The 18871-nt window shown below is 46.0% G+C and overlaps 1 protein-coding gene across 3 annotated transcripts; it reads right to left on the reverse strand.

Moving 5' to 3' along the window:
• Positions 1-321: 321 nt before the first annotated feature.
• On the reverse strand, positions 322-18400 carry PMVK (phosphomevalonate kinase). Of its 3 annotated transcripts, XR_016272176.1 has the most exons (6): positions 18086-18400; positions 15478-15541; positions 10751-10903; positions 10067-10196; positions 7218-7451; positions 322-588 (listed from the first exon to the last, which is right to left on the reverse strand). XR_016272176.1 is itself a non-coding variant. In XM_089483792.1 (5 exons), exons 1-5 carry the CDS (start codon positions 18340-18342, stop codon positions 7315-7317), a joined length of 741 nt encoding a protein of 246 aa, XP_089339918.1. In that variant the 5' UTR covers positions 18343-18398; the 3' UTR covers positions 5458-7314. The 3 variants fall into 3 exon arrangements, 2 of the variants coding, with proteins under 2 accessions (XP_089339918.1, XP_089339919.1); XM_089483792.1 differs by lacking the exon at positions 322-588 and having other exon boundaries at positions 5458-7451; positions 18086-18398; XM_089483793.1 differs by lacking the exon at positions 322-588 and having other exon boundaries at positions 5458-7451; positions 18144-18315.
• Between the last annotated feature and the right edge of the window lie 471 nt (positions 18401-18871).

Below are 18871 nucleotides of genomic sequence, written 5' to 3' on the forward strand. Positions count from 1 at the left end.
TACATGGGATGTTATGATGGCAGTTCAAATGGAATCATAGTGCTATAACTGTGTGGTGTGAAAGGACACTATGCTTATGTCTAAGTCACCAATGTATCCTATACCTCAAAAGATTGGTATTTTGTGTTGCTGGAGAATGGTATCTGAATTTTAAATAAAGAAGTGAAAGAAATGGGAAGTAACCCACTTCAAAACTGTTTCCATCTCTTTTTCCTGAACTTTCCTGAATCCATTTTGTTAGGTTCGCGTTTCAAAGAGGACATATCCAAGCGTAGCCATGTTGGGCATACAGCAAAGTACAATAATGTCCAAAATCCACAAATCAGTAATACCTTTATTGGTCAAATGCATGATTCAAGCTTCCAAAGGTCCACTGGCCTCTTTATCAGGCAAAGGTGTAAAAAAACAAACAGGAGAAAGAAATTTAAAAAATGATGATGATGATGATGATGATGATAGAGTTATTTTGACAAAATAATGTTGTTATTGTTGTTCCCGGTTTAGATGGTGCAGAGAGGTATCCATGTAGGCAGAAGCCTTTCCTCCCTTTTCGCTATGTGGGCTCTAGGAGACAAAGAGTCAACAAACCTAGGAAATAAAATGTAAACCCCATTAGCAACACAAAATAAAACCTTCTTTGAGACCCAGGTTGTCTCCATCCTATATGAGACTACCTACACCCTTCTTTGGCAGAAAAAAAAATGTTCTCTGGAACAAAACATTGAACATTTTGGTTGGTCCAATAAAGGTATCACTGTTTGGTAGCTTTTGGATGCCATTGTACTTTTCCAAGCAGGTTATTCTGTTAACGTTGTCTAAAGCAGACCTGTTTATATCTGGGTTGGGTATTCCTAACATGGATTCCAAGCAGAATCAAGGGACTAAGAGCCACAGATCAAGAAAGGGGTTCTGCCTGGAGCCCTTGGCTGCCAAGAGGGTTATTATTATTACTTAATCCGAGGCCAGTCCAGAGCATTGTGCCCTGGACTAACCATGATGGCAACCACAAACACAGAGTTGAAATAGACCCCAAGGGCCATCGGTCCAACCCCTTATGCCATGCAGGAACTCACAATCAAAGAACCCCCAACAGATGACCATCCAGCCTCTGTTTAAAGACCTCCAAAGAAGAAGACTCCACCACTTTCCGAGGGAGCGTCTTCCATCCTTGAACAGTTCTTACTGTCACAAAGTTCTTCCCAATGGCCCCATACAGACTGCCAAAATAAAGCTGCTTCGGGTCACTTTGGAGGTGTGCTGTTTAAATGATGCATGCATCCTAAATGTCCATAAGCTATGCCAAAGCTGCGTTCCAGTCCTTAGGACTAGATCGTGGCTTTGGCGCGGCTTCTGGACTTTTAGGACGCATGCATCATTTAAACAGCATACCTCCAAAGTGGCCCGAAACAGCTTTATTTTGGCCTGTCTGTATGGGACCAATGTTTAGGTGAAATCTCTTTTCCTGTACTTGAATCATTTGCTCTGGGTCCTACTCTCTGGAGCAGCAGAAAACAAGCTTGCTCCCTCCTCAATATCACATCCCTACAAATATTTAAACAGGGCGATCATATTATCTCTTAACCTTCTCTTCTCCAATCTAAACGTACCCAGCACCCTAAGTCTCTCCTCATAGGGCTTTATGGTTTCCAGGCTCTTCACCATTTTGGTCACCCTGCTTTGGACACACTGCAGTTTCTCAACATCCTTTTTGAATTGTGGGGCCCTGAACTGGACACAGGATTATTCCAGGTGAGGCCTGACCAAAGCAAAATAGAGTGGTATCACACACCAGCCAGCCGAGTCGACAATACATCACTCCTGTTGGCCCATTCCATTTTTGGAGCTGCCATGGCTGCATCTTCACTGCAAGAAGCTCCATGTAAAGCCTGCCTGGCACATTGCTGCTTCTGAAGTCAGAAACAGATGCCCGGAGATGTGATCATCACAGAATCTGAATGCCCATTTCTGTCCTCAGCAGAAGTGGGCTGAACAGGACCTGATCCAGCTATCGACATGCCAAAAGAAACCAAGCTCACTCCAGGGTTTCTGGGAAACACCAGGTTTACTCTGAATTTGCTTAGTTCAGAGCAAAGTTGGATTAAGGGCAGAAAAACACAGCTCCTCCATGGAAAGAGTGAGTGCAGTGTTTTTCACCAAGATAGATAAGTTTAAGTGTTGGGCTACAACTCTGGAGGCCAGAGTTTGATTCCAAGCTCAGCCATAAAATCTACTGGGTGCCCTTGGGCAAGTCACTCTCTCTCAGCCTCAGGGGAAAGCAATGGCAAACCTCCTCTGAACAACCCTTGCCAAGAAAACTCCAGGATAGATTTGCCTCTGGGTTGCCATGAGTCCGAAATGGCTTGAAGACACAGAAGAACAATAGACAACAAGCCCTTAATGATAAGCCCTATATGACCACTTCTACTTCTTGGCCTTCGGTCTTATTAGCTGCTAGCAGAAACCTTTGTAGATCTTATGGAATAAGGTTCATATTTAGAATAATAGCAGTTCACCTCTTGATTCAACTGTTTGATGAGTTGTTTGGAAGGCAGTGAAAATTCTGCTCTACCAAATGATATGTTTCCTTCAGTCCCCAAATTTCTAGCATTGCAGTAAGTTCTTAAAGCTGTATTTGGGCATATTGAAATACAGTTTCGGTGTCCAAAGAAAAGGGACAGGCCAAGCGACCAAAGGAATGCAAACATACCAAATGTAAGCATTTGAGGTATGAATGAATTTTAGGATCTCCCTCTCTGCGGTGCTAGAAATCTACAGACTGAGGGGGGGAAATAATTTCAGGGGTCCTGCCCACATCTGTTGTTCCCCTATAGTTACACCAATATCTCCCCTCCCTGCCAGTAAAGAAGCATTAAATTAAATCAAATTAAACTACAAAGCCATTTGTTACCTCTTTACAACAAACATTGGCGCCTGAGGCGGCCCATCTCCCTCTGCCTCACAGTAGGGCAAAATGCACTATTCTTTTTAATTTTATTGACAGTTTAATTATATTTTGACTTGTTGCCTGTTTTATTGATGATAGCATTTAATAGCATCTCTTTTCATTTTTGTAAGCTACTTGAGTCCCAGGGCTGCAAAAAAGCTATGCTAGAAGTAAAATTTAACAGAAGCAGCAGAAGCAACAATCCTGCCCCCAGTGCCCTCCATACAGTATCATCCATCTCTCTTACACTTACAAAATCCAACCATCAGGCGGGCTGCTGCCAAGAGAGTATTAAAAAGAGTCAGAGCTCTTATACTCAAGGGACGGATAATCTCCCAGTCTGCAGAAAACTATTAAGCGCAGCATGGAAATGCACTTGGCAAGACACTGATGCTGGGATGCCCACTGCAGGACCTGGAGGGACTCTGTGCCATCGCCATCAAAAGGAGCGAAGGCGTCTATCAATAACAAAAATAAGTTAACGATAAATTTAAAACATTTATTAAACATGTGGAATAATGCACAGGATAAGGATTTGTCCACAAGATGGTCACACTTTTTTTGATGGAGTGTGGCATTGCAGGATGCAGAAAGATTGCTTTTTGAGCTGCAGCTTCCAGACTGCCACAGCCAACATGCGCTGACTGAGGAATTGTGAAGGTGCAGCGCAAAACACTGAATTTTCAGTTTGCTAGTTGATTCTGTGGCTAAACAGCACCACCACAGCGGCTGGCCAGAAGAGGTACTGTGCCTCTGAAGACTAGCAACGGGGATCAGGTAAACCAGGTGGTCAGTAAGGCCCCATACAGACAGGCCAAAATAAAGCTGCTTTGGGTCACTTTGGAGGTATGCTCTTTAAATGATGCATGCGTCCTAAGAGTCTAGAATCTGCACCAAAGCCACGCTTCAGTCCTAAGGACAGGAGCATAGCTTTGGTGCAACTTCCAGACTCTTAGGACACATGCATCATTTAAACAACATACCTCCAAAGTGACGCAAAGCAGCTTTATTTTGGCCTGTCTGTATGGGGCCTAAGAGTCAGATTCCATTATTACTCACTCACAAATCATAGAATCAGAGTTGGAAGATACTTCAAGGACCATCCAGTCCAGCGCCATTCTGCCATGCTGGAACTCACAGTCAAAGCATCTCCATTGACAGATGGCCATCCAGCCTCTGCTTAAAGACCTCCAAGGAAGGAGACTCCACTGCACTCCAAGGGAAAGTCTTTCCCTGCCAGAGTTTTTACTCTCAGGAGGTTCCTCCTAATGTGGAGGTAGAATCTCTTTTCTTTCCTGTTTTTAATTATTATTTTTATGCCACTTACTTTGCATTATATTGCATGTCACCAATCATTACTAAAGAAGAAAGAGCAGTCTAACATCACAAAAAGAATCACCTCTAACATTGACTTTAATATTGCTTTGTATAAAATATCCACATCTAATTATATATTGCAATTTATTTTCTATTCCGTTTGTTTGTACTTCCCGCAAATACATGTGATCATACAGTTGATTCCTGTATATAATGTCTACTTCTGTCTGCTGTCATCGCAGAGATAACTCCAGCATTTATCACGTTTAATAATAATAACTAATAATAAAAATAAATAAAATAATAAAATATAAAAAATAAGTTAAACGTTATTAAGTTATAAGATCTCTGTTAATCTCTATATAGTGTATTTGTTTCTATTTTTCTTTACTGTGTTTTTTGATCTTTCCCTATTCTTTTTCAATATTTTTTTCTGATTTCCCATTTATTAAGTTTGTTAGACTGTCCATTTCTATCATGTCCTGTAATTTTATCAGCCATTCAGCTGTTCTTACAAGCTTAAAACCTCTGGGAGGAATTTATTGCAACCCATAAAAACCAGACTAACAGCAACCTCTATATTGTATTTAATCCTGTTTTAAAAGGGAGGAGGGTCAATTTATTTATTAAGAGTACGTATTATTCCAGTATATTCTAGCCATGTAAGCCGCCTTGTTTGCTGCAGCAGAAAGGTGGGGTGTAAGAATAAAATTTATTATTTTATTATTATTTATTAACTGTAGTGCTCAGTTGTATATCTTTACACTTTAGGATCCGTCTAGTTCCTTCATGGCTGCCCGTCCCCTTCATAGCCTCCTTCTGTATCCTTTCTGATCAGTGTTTGATCAAAGGTATGGGAATCTTAGCTACCCTTCTTAATTTGCTGCCATCTGCAAATTGGATAAGCATGCCCCCTATTCTATCATTCCAGTCATTTATAAAAATGTTGTACAATACCAAGTTCAGGGAATAGCCCTGAAGCACCCCAGATGCAGCATCAAGAGAAACCATTGGCAATTACTCTTTGGTTTTGGTCTTTGAATCAGTTACAAATCCAGCTAACAATACCACTGTCTAACCTTTTACCAGTTTGTCAACATCTAAATGTTAACCTTTCAAACCCATTCTGTCCAGCCTTGGGCATAAACGGGACAATACCAAGAACCAGAGAGAAATATACACAAACAGACAAGAGCTGTAAACAATAGAAAGCTTTATTGTGAGCACAACAATCTCCGTCTCTTCCAATGGAAAGAGGGAAGAGGAGGGCACTGGGTTGAGCAGCAAGTGGCATTAGCAGGGCATTACACAGCCGCAGACATTCCGAGGGCTTCAGAAACTGTTGTGTAGGGCAGGCAGAAAGGCAGACAAGAAGGAATCAGAGATGGAGCCTGACCCCCTATGGAGACATTCTTGAGAAAATGTTGGACACCCTGTAAGTGAGTGGGTGAGGACTGCAGTGTGATAGTCAGCATCTTCCACCCTTCACCCCCTTGCCACCACCCCGCCAAACATGACGTACACATGGGTGCAATTCAAACTAATAGTCCAAAAAATCCAACTTTCCCACATTATGGTTCAACCATATTTCTGGCTTCCTTCATCCACCAATACTTGCCTTGGAATGTCTTGTTTAGACTCCATTTTGTTGAAGCTGATAGCTCTGCTTTGTCACTGAACCTCCTATGCCTTTCTGAGATTGCCAAATATGCCACCAAGGGATATTTCATAACAGTAGAGCTCCAGGGAGAAAAATTGTGTGTTCAGCTCCCCAGCAGCTTACCACAGCTGCTGAATACAGTGCGTCCGCGCCATACGCGGGCGTGCCATACGCGGCCTTGAGCATACGCGCTCAAGCCACGGCACGCGCGCGGGGCGGAAGGGGCGGCACGTCCCATTCAATTGAATGGGCACATGCGCCCGTTGTGCCCTGTGCGCGCCTGCGCCGCCGCGCACAAGCCCCATTGTTTCCAATGGGGCTCGAGCATAGGCGGAATTCGCCTTACGCGGAGGGATCCGGAATGGATCCCCCGCATAAGGCGAGGACGGACTGTATGTCCCTACTCTACCTCACTGCAGAGCCAGGGTATGACCCAGGAGCCTTAATCAGGTAAAAAAAAGTTGGTGGTCTTAAATCCAAACTATTGGTTCAGCAACGATTTCCAGAAAGCAGAGCAGGAAAGAAGAATGGGGCCAGATCATATATGGATAGCTCTTAAGAATAAGGCACAATGATTTCCCACCACCAACAACTTAAGAAAATAGTCAGTGGGTTCATAACAGAGAAGGATAAAGTAGGTTTTGAAACATTCCCTTCAGAGAAAAGGAAAACCAGCCCAAATTCAAATGGAGTGACAAGCAAGGCTAGGATACGCCACACGCACCCCAAATAGCATGCGTTTCTCACCCAGATTGGGGCTCTTCAGAGAGTCAGAACAAGGTGGATGCTTCCTGCAGTAGAAGACAAGCTGCAGGCCCAATGCTAGGTGCAATCAGAAAATAAGATCTATTAGGAAGCAAGAGCTGTGAAGCATTACCACTGAGGTTATCCTGCCCTCTGGTGACAAGAAGCTGTAAAAATCTGAATGGCAACCACAGAACAGTCCGGAGCAGAAAGAGGTGGGGCGGGGACCAAGACTCGAAATAGAACGGGAAAACAAAGACTCCTATCTTCCTCGCACAGTTGTTCCCAATGCTGAACAGAAATGATGCCATAGTCCCATAAGAACTTGATGGAAAATCCCTTCCAAAGGTACACGTAACACAAGTGGGTAGCAGGGTGAGGACGGATACAACCGTCCTCTCTGGAATGGAATTGTGGGAAGGGAAAAACTGGCACTGGATCATGGCATTCCCTGGAATGGAATCGTCAACCCCACAGCCCTGAAATAATGACAGGCTCAATTACACTTTTCCTGAGAGGCTTCCAAATGCAGCCCAGCAGCCACAACATTACCTCTTGGCCTCCTCCAGATTCAATCTTTGGTGTTTCAGTCCAGACCCCCAAAGGAATGGGGAAGGGGGGAAATGGTAGATGCTGGGTCCCAGTTTTGCTACAGTTTGCTTTCAGCAAACTGGACCAGCTTCTCCAGTTGGGCCTCTAGGGAGAGCTGGTCTCCATCGTTGGTGATGACCCAATCAAAGTGCACGCCTTGGTCCAAGCCGCATTCGGATTCCGCATCGTCGATTCCTGGAGGGTTAGAAGGAAAGACAGGAGAAAGTCAGCAAGTTGCTTGATAAAAGAAGCGAAGAACATTCCCTGATTCTCTTGTCAAGACAAAGGGTATGTTAATATGTAACATTCCCTTGCAGGAAAAAGAAACAGTCAACCACCATGAGGTTTTCCTATTTGGGGACTCTGTGAAAAAGTTCATTCATAAGCAAAATCGTAATGTTCCCCAACAGAAAATTGTGCTCCGGGTAAAATATATTTGCATAGTTGTCTGTCCAAAAGCCAACAGTTTTGCCCAGCAAATAGCAAAGGCAGCACAAAGACCAAGGTTTTACAGGAAACTCTTTTTTATGTCAACAAGCTTCAAACCATAAATGGGTTATAGCAAAACACATAAAAGCTCACATAATCTTTCCCACTGGGGGAAAGAGATCTTGAAATCATTTGTATTTGCAAGAGAAAACGAAGTAGGTGAAGATTTACAGCTGCAAGGCAAATATTCTCAAGGAGAACTAAAAATGCAAAAATATAAAATCAACTCATATCAGCTAAAAATCAACAAACCAATCCTAAGCACCTTTCCACAAAAACAGTTCTTTTTAAAGCTAAGTCTTAACTTCCCACCCAAGACCAAAAAAACCCCATAGGCATTGTATTACTGCAGGTGACAGCTTACATCAATATAATGTTCGTGGGAATATTCATTCCTGTCCCAAGATAACTGTGAAGAATACAGCTAAGATTAAAAGGGACAGGGAAACAAGGAGATCTGAAACATTTTGGCACTCTGACCTAAGGAATGGTGGCTCTGAGCCTATAATTCTATGAAATTCTGATATATGGGGCAGTGAGCAGTGAAGAATTTGGCTAATGGGCTTGCAGAGTTTCACTGCTCTCTTGTGAAGAAGTGGCCACAAGTCCTCCACAAGGACTTGAAACTTAGCCTTTTCATTAAAAGAGAATTCAGTAATTCTCCTCCAACAAGCACCCACTCTGCCTGTCTGACACAATACAAACCATCCTCCTTGAGACATTCTTTCAACGGCAAGAATGGGCAACTACATGATAGCTGATAAGGACCAATTTTTCCTTCAGACCCTGCTATGGACTGCACCCCCCCTCCCCATGGCAAGCCCAAATACCTGTTTTCTGTTGTAGTCTCTCTCAAAATGGTGACAAGAAATGAAATTGTGCTATTTCCTGTCACCATTTGAGAGGGATTGCAGAGGAAAATAAGAGATAATAGGGAATAGTATGGATTCTGGGGGAGCCAGCATGGTCTAGTAGTCTGAGCATCCGACTACAACTTTGGACACCAGGACATGATTCCCCCACATGGCCATGGAAACCCAGTGGGTGACTTTGTGTGAAATAACACACTCTCAGCTCCAGAAAAGTAGTGATAAGTTCACCTTAGGGTTGCAAACTGGAAATGGCTTGAAGGCAAACAATACAAATCGTGGAAGGATTATAGGACTGAGTTAGATTCAACTGATTTTATACACCGGGGGAGGGGCTATGAGTACTTTTGGGACAAAAATTGCCTGAAAATTGTGCCAAATTTTAAAAGGTATCTTAGGGTGTTGGGTGTGTGTGTTGGGAGTCACAAAAGTAGGGTCCAGGGGCTGCATGCAGCCCATGTTTCTCACTTTGACCACCCTTGTTCTAAAGAGTGATATACAAGTTTTCCTATGGCACATTACCAGAGTCCCTTATACAGTATGACATGTCCCTCCAGGCAGAGTGAAGAAAGCTGCCTTATACTGACTCAAACCACTGGTTTATCTTGCTCAGGTGTCTGCAGATATTATCCATGCAGGAGCTGTTCTCACAAACAATCTCTGCCCCAATAGGGCTTTTACTAGAAAATCTACCAACTGAAACCTTGTTTCAAAAGATCTATGGAAAGGGTGGGAAACCTGGACCCTGTGGTCAAACTTTGCCCCCAGGGCATTTCCCACATGGTTATGCTCCTTCTCCCCACATTGCACAATTAAATGCTTCTCTAAGGACTCAATTGCTGGCAGTAAGAAGCAGCAACTAAAATGTGTAGGTATTTTCATAGACTCAAAGAGTTGGAAGAGGACCATCCAATCCAACACCCTGCCATGCATGAATACACAATTAAAGCACCCCCATCCAGCCTCTGTTTAAAGACCATCAAAGAAGGAGACACCACCACACTCCAAGGGAGTCTGTTCCACTGTCAAACAGCTCCCACTGTTCATTAGTAAAAGTAAATAATATAAAAGAACATCAGCCATCACTTTTCTTCCTCTTCACGGGTTATACAGTGTGCCCGCATCATACGCGGGCTATGCTGAAAGCTGCACAGGAATGCGCAGGACGCAAGGGGTGGCACATCCCATTTGGATGAATGGGGCGTGCACCCGCCGCACCGCCGCATGCACAAGCCCCATTCACTTGAATGGGGCTTGAGCATGCGCAGTATTTGGCTTACGCGGGGGGTCCAGAACGGATCCTGTGCATAAGCCAAGGGTGGACTGTAGTAACTTGTATGGTTGTTTTGAACACTTCACACATTTCCAGATTCTGCTCCAGAGAGCAGGCCCTGCCCTCGCCAAGAACAGAAAGCATACCGCAGGTCTCTGCTCTGCTGCTGGGTCACTCACCTACAACGAATACCCAATCCCGTCTCTTCCGGGTCTCTTCTGTGGCTATGACGCGCACCAACTGCACCAAGTCTCCGTAGACATCCCGAAACCACTCCACATCCGAGACGCGCCGTGTATCGCTAACTAACTGAATAGCAAAACAAAAGAAGACATGGAAGATCAAGTCAGGGGAATCAAAGAATCACAAAGTTGGAAGAGACCTGAGGGGCCATACAATCCAACCCCCTTCTGCCATGCAGGAACTCACAATCAAAGCACCCCCAACAGATGGCCATCCAGCCTCTGTTTAAAGAACTCCAAAGAAGGAGACTCCACCACCCTCTGAGGCACCATATTATTCCAATGTCAAACAGCTCTTATTGTCAGGAAGTTCTTCCTAATGTTTAGGTAGAATCTCTTTTCCTGTAGTTTGCATCAATTGTTCCATGCCCGATTCTCTGGAGCAGCAGAAAACAAGCTTGCTCCATATGACACCCATTCAGATATTTAAACAGACCTATCGTTATCACCTCTTCAGCTTCTCTTCTCCAGGCTAAACATACCCAGCTCCCTAAGTCACTCCTCATAGGGCATGGTTTCCAGACCTTTCACCATTTTGGTACCTCTCCTCTGGACACACTGTTGAGATGAACTCAATTTGAGCATTATCCCAGTATAACTATCCCTGTCACCCAGCCTTACCCAAATGGGCTGGGTGGCACCCTCAACCACAATGCGGCAGAAGAAACCGGGGTCAGTCTGGCGCCTTTCTTCTCCCCAGCAGATCATGTCCTGTCGATACATCTCTTTGTAGTCGCTGGCATCCAAAAGACGCTGGAAGTCCAGGCCATGCTCCTACAAGCACAAGTAAAACTGGATTATCACACCTGCAACAAAAGTGATCACTTCTTAAACCCAAAACTAACAGAAGGATATAAAGGCATATCCCAGTTAACAAAGCCTCTCACAAAGAAGCTCCTTTTTATAAATAATAATAATATATATAATATATATATATCCCACCCCTCCCTGCGGATCGAGGTGGGAGTACAGCACAATTTTAAAATTACAGTTAGTTAAAATACATTCTCATGATATAAAATCTTAAAAACACATCAAAAAACCTATACAGGTACAATATTGGCATCTAATTTCCCATACATGCTCCAAATGAAGTGTCATCTTAAAGCTGTTATAGCAGATCTGGGGGATAGGCTCGCTGGAAGAGATCCGTCTTGAGTGCCTTCTTGAAGGCATCTAAAGTGGTAATAAGATGGATCTCCTCCGGCAAGCCATTTCACAATTTGGGAGCCACAGCAGTAAATGCCCTGTGGGAAGTAGACCTTAGTCTGGTCTTTGGATAATCCAATAGATTCTTCCCAGTTGTTCTGAGAGTGTGGGGCGGATTGTGTATGGAGAGGCGTTCCTTCAAGTAACTCGGGCCCAAGCCTTTAAAGTTAATAACCAACACTTTATACTGCGCCCGGAAACTAATCGGCAGCCAGTGAAGAGATTTTAGAACTGGTGTTATGTGGTCTGACTTAGGTGTAAGGTCTGACTTTAGATTGTAAGGCTGAGGACAGGGAACCGTCTAATTAAAATAATAATTGTAAGCCGCTCTGATAACCATTAGGGCTGAAGGGCAGGGGTATAAATACCATAACTAACTAACTAACTAACTAACTAACTAACTAACTAATCACATCTACTTGAGATGATAAGTGTAGAGATGGATCCAGAAGAACCCCCAAACTGCGAACTTCGTCCTTTAGGGGACATGTCCAGGACAAATCTCCATCCCTGGACTTGAGGAACCTATCGCGAGTACCTCCGTTTTCTCTGCATTCAGCTTGAGATTGTTTTCCCTCAACCAGCCCATTACCAACAGGCGTCCAGAGAAGAGATGCCATCCTTGGTCACTGCAGCAGTCGGAGACATAGAGAAATAGAAATAGAGCCCCATGTCTCCGGATGATCTCTCCCAGCAGTTTCGTGTAAATGTTAAACAGCATGGGAGACAGAATGGCACCCTGAGGGACGCCAGATGTCAGCATGAGTCCCCCAGCTTCACCATCTGGAATCTGCCTGAGAGGTAGGACCAGAACCACTGGAGTGCAGTGCCCCCGATACCCAACTCCCTCAGGCGTTCCAGAAGGATACCATGGTTGATGGTATCAAAAGCTGCTGAGATGTCCAAGAGCACCAACAAGGTCACACTTCCCTTGTTGATGCCCAGACGGAGGTCATTGACTAAGGTGACCATGGCTGTCTCAACACCATATCCCGTCCTAAAGCCGGTTTGAAATGGGTCCAGATAATCGGTTTCATCCAAAACAGCTTAACCCCAACTGCCCTCTCGATCACTTTGCCCAAAAATGGTAACAGGGAGACCGGTCTGTAGTTATTTCTTATCAGGAGATCTAAAGAGGGTTTTTTAAATAGTGGTTTAACTATCGCTTGTTTAAATTCTGATGGAAATGTTCCCTCTTTAAGGATGTGTTAATTATGAGGTGTAACAAAATTGTCATCACCCCCCCCCCCAAACGGTCAACCAGGATGGGCAAGGATCGAGAGGGCATGTCATCCTCTTTACACTTCCAAGAGGTTTTTCCACTTCAATGGTATTTACAAACTCAAAATGATCCAGTATAACTGAGTCTGCGGAGTCACTAGATACCTCTCTTACTGATTCTGTTACAATGTCCGCATCCAGATCAGCCTTTATCTGAAAGATTTTATCCACAAAGAAGTAATTAAAATATACTGCTCAAAGATCGAATAAATTTTATTACGATTTAAGTAATTAAAAGCGTCATAGCAGGCTCTAGATGGCTTTAGTAATGGGTTCAGGGTGGAAGGCAGTTGGGTTAGCTATTTAACCACCCTGAACAGCTCTGCTGGACAAGATTCTGCGGACGCAATTTGTGCGGCATAGAAAAAATTCTTTGCTGCATCAACTGCCACTCCATACTTCAATAGGTTCTCATGGAGTGTCTTGTCAGTTAAAAGCTGATGTTTCCACCAGCGGCGCTCTAGTCGTTGCGCGGCCCTCTTCATTTGTCGAAGATCTTCCGTATACCAAGGTTTTTTATTTAAAGCAAGCCGAAAAGGGCGCTCGGGAGCAATACTGTCTATAGCCCTGGTGAGGTCGTTGTTCCAGGTATCAACCAGGGCATCAACAGAATCGCCGTCTTTCCCAACCATAAAACCCTCTAAGGCTTCTTGGAACCTTTTGGATTCCATCAGCCTTCGAGGGCGGACCATTCTAATAGGTCCTCCACCCCCGAGAGGGATATGGGTGGTAGCCTTCAGTCCCACTTTGACTAGGAAATGATCCGTCCATGACAGAGCAGAGGTCTGAATTACCTCTGCCCACAGCTGTTCCTGATCCGTACTAAAGTGTATTACCTGCACAATGTGTTGGACCTAAGGCTAATTGGGACAGGCCCATGGCTGTCATGGAAGCCATGAACTCCCGAGCTGCACCTGTAAGATCTGATAAACCACATCCAGCCCTCCTTTACCTCACTGTGTTCAGTCTGGAAGGGTTTTATAGCAGCATCAGTACTGGGAGGAGGGTGAAGGAGGGCTGGAGAACCAAATACTTTCTTGTCATGTTGCAGTGGCATGTATGCAAAAGTAAGCTTGAGCTGGGAAAGAGCAGGATTCTAATCTAGCCACATCTATTGTAGCTGTGTATGCCTGCCTACAATCAGTAAGGCAGATAAAAGCTGCCTCCAGAATTCCTTATTGAGCAGGCGTGAACAGTGACAGAAAAGAGCAGATAATGCTGCTTAACCAGCCACCCGTAGCATGTTAACATAAATAAATAAATCTGTACATCTGGCCAGCAAAATGGAAATCATAAGAAAAATGAAAGGTAATAATTTTAATAATAATAATGCTCATTCCTGGATGCATTTTAGAAGAGCTCTCTAGAAGGTTTGAAATGTTTTCATTTATTTTTGCAAGGCTTTCCTGACCAAGGCTGCATCTGCACTGCAGAAATGATCCAGTGTGACACTTTAACTGCCAAGGCGCAATGCTATGGAATTTGGGAAACTGTAGTTTGTTGTGGCACCAGAGCTCTCTGACAGAGAAGGCTAAATGTCTCACAGTTCCCAGAATCCAAAGCATTGAGCCAGGGCAGTTAAATTGGTGCCAAACTAGATTATATCTACTGTGTGGCTGCAGCTCTCATTGTTTTACTTCACACATGCAAGTTGTTTTGAATAAAATGTATGCTGAAACATGTTGGACTAATGTAGGACACACACAAAGCCAGTGTGGTTTGAGAGCTGGATTACATTCTGGAGACCGGGGTTCGGATCCCCGCTCGGCCCTGAAACCCACTGTGCGACCTTGGACAAGCCATACTCTCTGATCGCCCGAGGAAGGCGATGGTAAACTGCCCTCTGAACAAATCTAACCCTATGAGAGTGTGATGAAAATAATAAAAATAGGAAAGCCTCACTCTTAGTTTATAAATTCCCTATTCCCAAACTGGACTCATGAGTCCTGAAATCTCCATCATTTGGAAGTAGGAGACACAGGTAGGCAACTGGTGACTCTTTCCTCCTCACACCCCTGTCTTTGTCTTATATTTAACATGCAGATAAGAAGGGAAACTTCCTGGAAGATTTACAAGTGTTAATCCCCGATTTACAAGTACTAATCAAGATCCTTAGATTAACCTTAGATTAAATCACAGACTACTTCTTGTAAACATCCAAAGTTTCTGCTGGCTGAAATTCACATACTGTTTGTTCTAATACAGTCATCTCCAGACAGCCCAAAGGTGCTGATGAATAGTAGACAGAGAGGATATATTTTATCTATGATGTTAGTATCCAAGGCTATGACCGCACTACAGAAATAATCTATTTTAACTGCCATGGCTCAGTGCTATGGAATTCTGGGAATTGTAGCTTTGTCAGACATTTCCCCGTCAGAGAGTTCTACCGCGACAACAAACTACAATCCCCCAAATCCCATAACATTGAGTCATGTCAGTAAAGTGGTGCCAAAATGGATTATTTCTGCAGTGTATTTTGGCCCTGAAAGCCTTCAGGCCCAGTTTGTGAGAATCTCAATATTTTATGGCTTGCTACTGCTTGAGAACCAAATGCTGAAACAGAGCCATGCTTAGTTTTTTGGGCTATGTGGCCATGTTCTAGCAGAGTTTCTTTCTGACGTTTCGCCAGCATCTGTGGCTGGCATCTTAGATGCCAGCCACAGATGCTGGCGAAACGTCAGAAAGAAACTCTGCTAGAACATGGCCACATAGCCCAAAAAACCCACAAAAAACTATGGATGCTGGCCATGAAAGCCTTCGACTTTACAGAGCCATGCTTGGTGCGACACCCCATAAGTGAATACTTACCTGTCAAAGTAATGGACGCAAACAAGAAAGATGCGGGCACAACCTACCTTGGCATACTGCTCTTTAAGAGGCCCTGACAAACGGAGGATAGTGCAAACATCGGGACCCAGCCTGTCAGTAGAAAGAAGAAAACAGTCTGTAAGGGAGGCAGCCACTGTCCTAGGCCAACTTTTTTATAGCTAGGACCCCCTTGCTGCTGTTGTTGTTTGTTGTGTGCCTTCAAGACATTTCCAGCCTAAAGCAACCCTAAGGTGAACCTACCATGGGCATGGTTTCCAGACCTTTCACCATTTTCTTAGCAAGATTTGTTCATAGGGGGGTTTGCCATTGCCTTCCCCTGAGGCTGAGAGAGTGTGACTCGCTTAAGGTCACCCAGTGGGTTTCCAGAGTCAGAGTCCGTCACTCAAACCACTATGCCACACTGGCTCAGAGGTCTTTATGTGCTCATGTATCAGTCTCTATACAGAGTGCTGTATATGCTCACGTACTGTATCAGTCTAGAGCAGTGGTCCCCAAACTGTACCCTTTAAGAGATTTTGAACTTCCGCTCTCAGAAGCCTCAACCATGTCAGACAACAGTCTGGGATTCTGGGAGCTGAAGTCCAAAATCCCTTAAAGAGCACAGTATGGGGACCCCTGGTCTAGAAATTTAGGTCAAAAAACCTTTGCTACATCATTATATTTAATGGGACTTGAGCATCCACGGATTTAGTTATCCACAGATGGGGGATCTTGGAACCAAACTCCAGTGGATAACAAGGGTCCATTGTACTGTATTTTAACTCAATAAAAAAAAGGACAAGCAGGAGTATAAACTGTCCTGGAAGCACTTACCCTCTGCATTCTCTCATCCATCCAGACTTAATACTAAACACAAAGAGTTAAGGTTTTTTGGGCTCTCTGGCCATGTTCTAGAAGAGTTTCTTCCTGACGTTTTGCAAGCAGCATCTGTGGCTATGGGCATCTTCAGAGGATGCTTGCCTGGAAAAAGTGGGTCTATATATACTGTGTGAGCCTGGGAACAGTATGGGAGCTAGAGGCCCTCTGCGCGTGCTCAGAGGCACTCCTGGCCATTCTATGGGGGCCAGAGGCCCTCTGCATGTGCTCAGAGGCACTCCTGGCCATTCTATGGGGGCTAGAGGCCCTCTGCGCGTGCTCAGAGGTCCTCCTGGCTGTTCTATGGGGGCTAGAGGCCCTCTGCGCGTGCTCAGAGGCACTCCTGGCCTTTCTATGGGGGCTAGAGGCCCTCTGCATGTGCTCAGAGGCACTCCTGGCCGTCCTATGGGGGCCAGAGGCCCTCTGCGCGTGCTCAGAGGCCCTCCTGGCTGTTCTATGGGGGCTAGAGGCCCTCTGCGCGTGCTCAGAGGCACTCCTGGCCTTTCTATGGGGGCCAGAGGCCCTCTGCATGTGCTCAGAGGCACTCCTGGCCGTCCTATGGGGGCCAGAGGCCCTCTGCACATGCTCAGAGGCACTCCTGGCCATTCTATGGGGGCTAGAGGCCCTCTGCGCATGCTCAGAGGCACTCCTGGCCTTTCTATGGGGGCCAGAGGCCCTCTGCATGTGCTCAGAGGCACTCCTGGCCGTCCTATGGGGGCCAGAGGCCCTCTGCGCGTGCTCAGAGGCACTCCTGGCCATTCTATGGGGGCTAGAGGCCATCTGTGCGTGCTCAGAGGCACTCCTGGCCTTTCTATGGGGGCTAGAGGCCCTCTGCGCATGCTCAGAGGTCCTCCTGGCTGTTCTATGGGGGCTAGAGGCCCTCTGCGCGTGCTCAGAGGCACTCCTGGCCTTTCTATGGGGGCTAGAGGCCCTCTGCATGTGCTCAGAGGCACTCCTGGCCGTCCTATGGGGGCCAGAGGCCCTCTGCGCGTGCTCAGAGGCCCTCCTGGCTGTTCTATGGGGGCTAGAGGCCCTCTGCGCGTGCTCAGAGGCACTCCTGGCCTTTCTATGGGGGCTAGAGGCCCTCTGCATGTGCTCAGAGGCACTCCTGGCCGTCCTATGGGGGCCAGAGGCCCTCTGCGCGTGCTCAGAGGCCCTCCTGGCTGTTCTATGGGGGCTAGAGGCCCTCTGCGCGTGCTCAGAGGCACTCCTGGCCTTTCTATGGGGGCCAGAGGCCCTCTGCATGTGCTCAGAGGCACTCCTGGCCGTCCTATGGGGGCCAGAGGCCCTCTGCACATGCTCAGAGCCACCCCTTGCAAGTGTTCTGTGATGTTCGAAGCACTCTGTGCCTGCTCAGAGGCACTCCTGGCCATTCTGCAGGGACTCTGGCGAAAGGCCTGCCCCAAGCGCCCTCCCTCAGCCTTGAGGTTCTGCCTGCGGAATACACGTGTATTTCCCAGGAGGTTACGGAGCCTGGCGATGCGTGTCAGGAGGCCTTAGCTGCCCGGGGCGCCCCTCCGACTGGCCCGCCTCCCCCGTTCCCCCCACGACGTAACGGACACGGAGAGGCCTCCCTTGGCTCATGGCTTCAGTCACGTGTATTGCGTAACAGGCGAATGCAGGAAGCAGGTCTAAAGAGCCAGGGAGTGCCTAAAAACGGCTCCAAGAGCCCCACCGAGGAAGAGCGTGGCTGTCGTTCCTCCTTCGACACGGGGGTCCCTGACACGCATCCCCCCGGTTCAGACGTTCAACCAGACACGGGAGTCGGGACACGTGTACCGTGGCGATCTTGCGAAGGCAGCCTCCCGCAAAACCCCTTCCTCCTTTCGGTACGAACCGGCTCTGGATCTCCTCGGCCACGAAGTCCTTCCCGGACTTCCTCTTCCCGCTGAAGAGCAGCACCAGCTTCGGCGCGCGGCGGGCCATTTTGAAGGACGCAGACTCAGAAGAGCCAAGAGAAAAACACCCCCGTCTGCGATAATGGTCTCGCCCGGCGCCTCGCAGGGCCCCGCTTCCTGCAACGCGGGCGATACCATTGGGACAGGAGAAGAGGGGAGTTCAGCGAAGCGTCCAGGAGGGAGGGCCGGAAGGAGGGAAAGGCCGCTGAATCACTGTTAAAAGGAAAATAGTATGATCCGAAAGAGGGCGGGCTCTTTTTAAGCCACGCCCCTTTCGTTATAAAACCTGAACCGAGAGGATTGTGTCTTGTACACTTGTCCCACTGTTTTTACCCGAGGATTCCTCTCTAGGAATCTCTAGGTCCTCCAGCGCAACTTTGTGGTCAATATCTGCCAGGACCTAGAGATTCCTAGAGAGGAGATATTAATAAAAACCCGTGAATAATCAGATAATAATAATAATAATAATAATAATTAATGACCTGAGGCATAAATAACCCAGTTTGAGACCCTGGTTCAATGTTAGGGAATTCTGGGAAATTAGTTTATTGTGATACTAGAGCTTTCTGACAGAGAAAGCTAACACACTGCAGAAATAATCAACTTTCACGCTGCTTTAACTGCTAGGGGATTGTGGGAACTAGTTTTGTGAGACATTTAGCCTTCC

This window comes from Sceloporus occidentalis, unplaced genomic scaffold (genome assembly GCF_023333645.1).
Source record: "Sceloporus occidentalis isolate IW3139 unplaced genomic scaffold, rSceOcc1.0.p SCAF_20, whole genome shotgun sequence".
Lineage (NCBI taxonomy): Eukaryota > Metazoa > Chordata > Lepidosauria > Squamata > Phrynosomatidae > Sceloporus > Sceloporus occidentalis.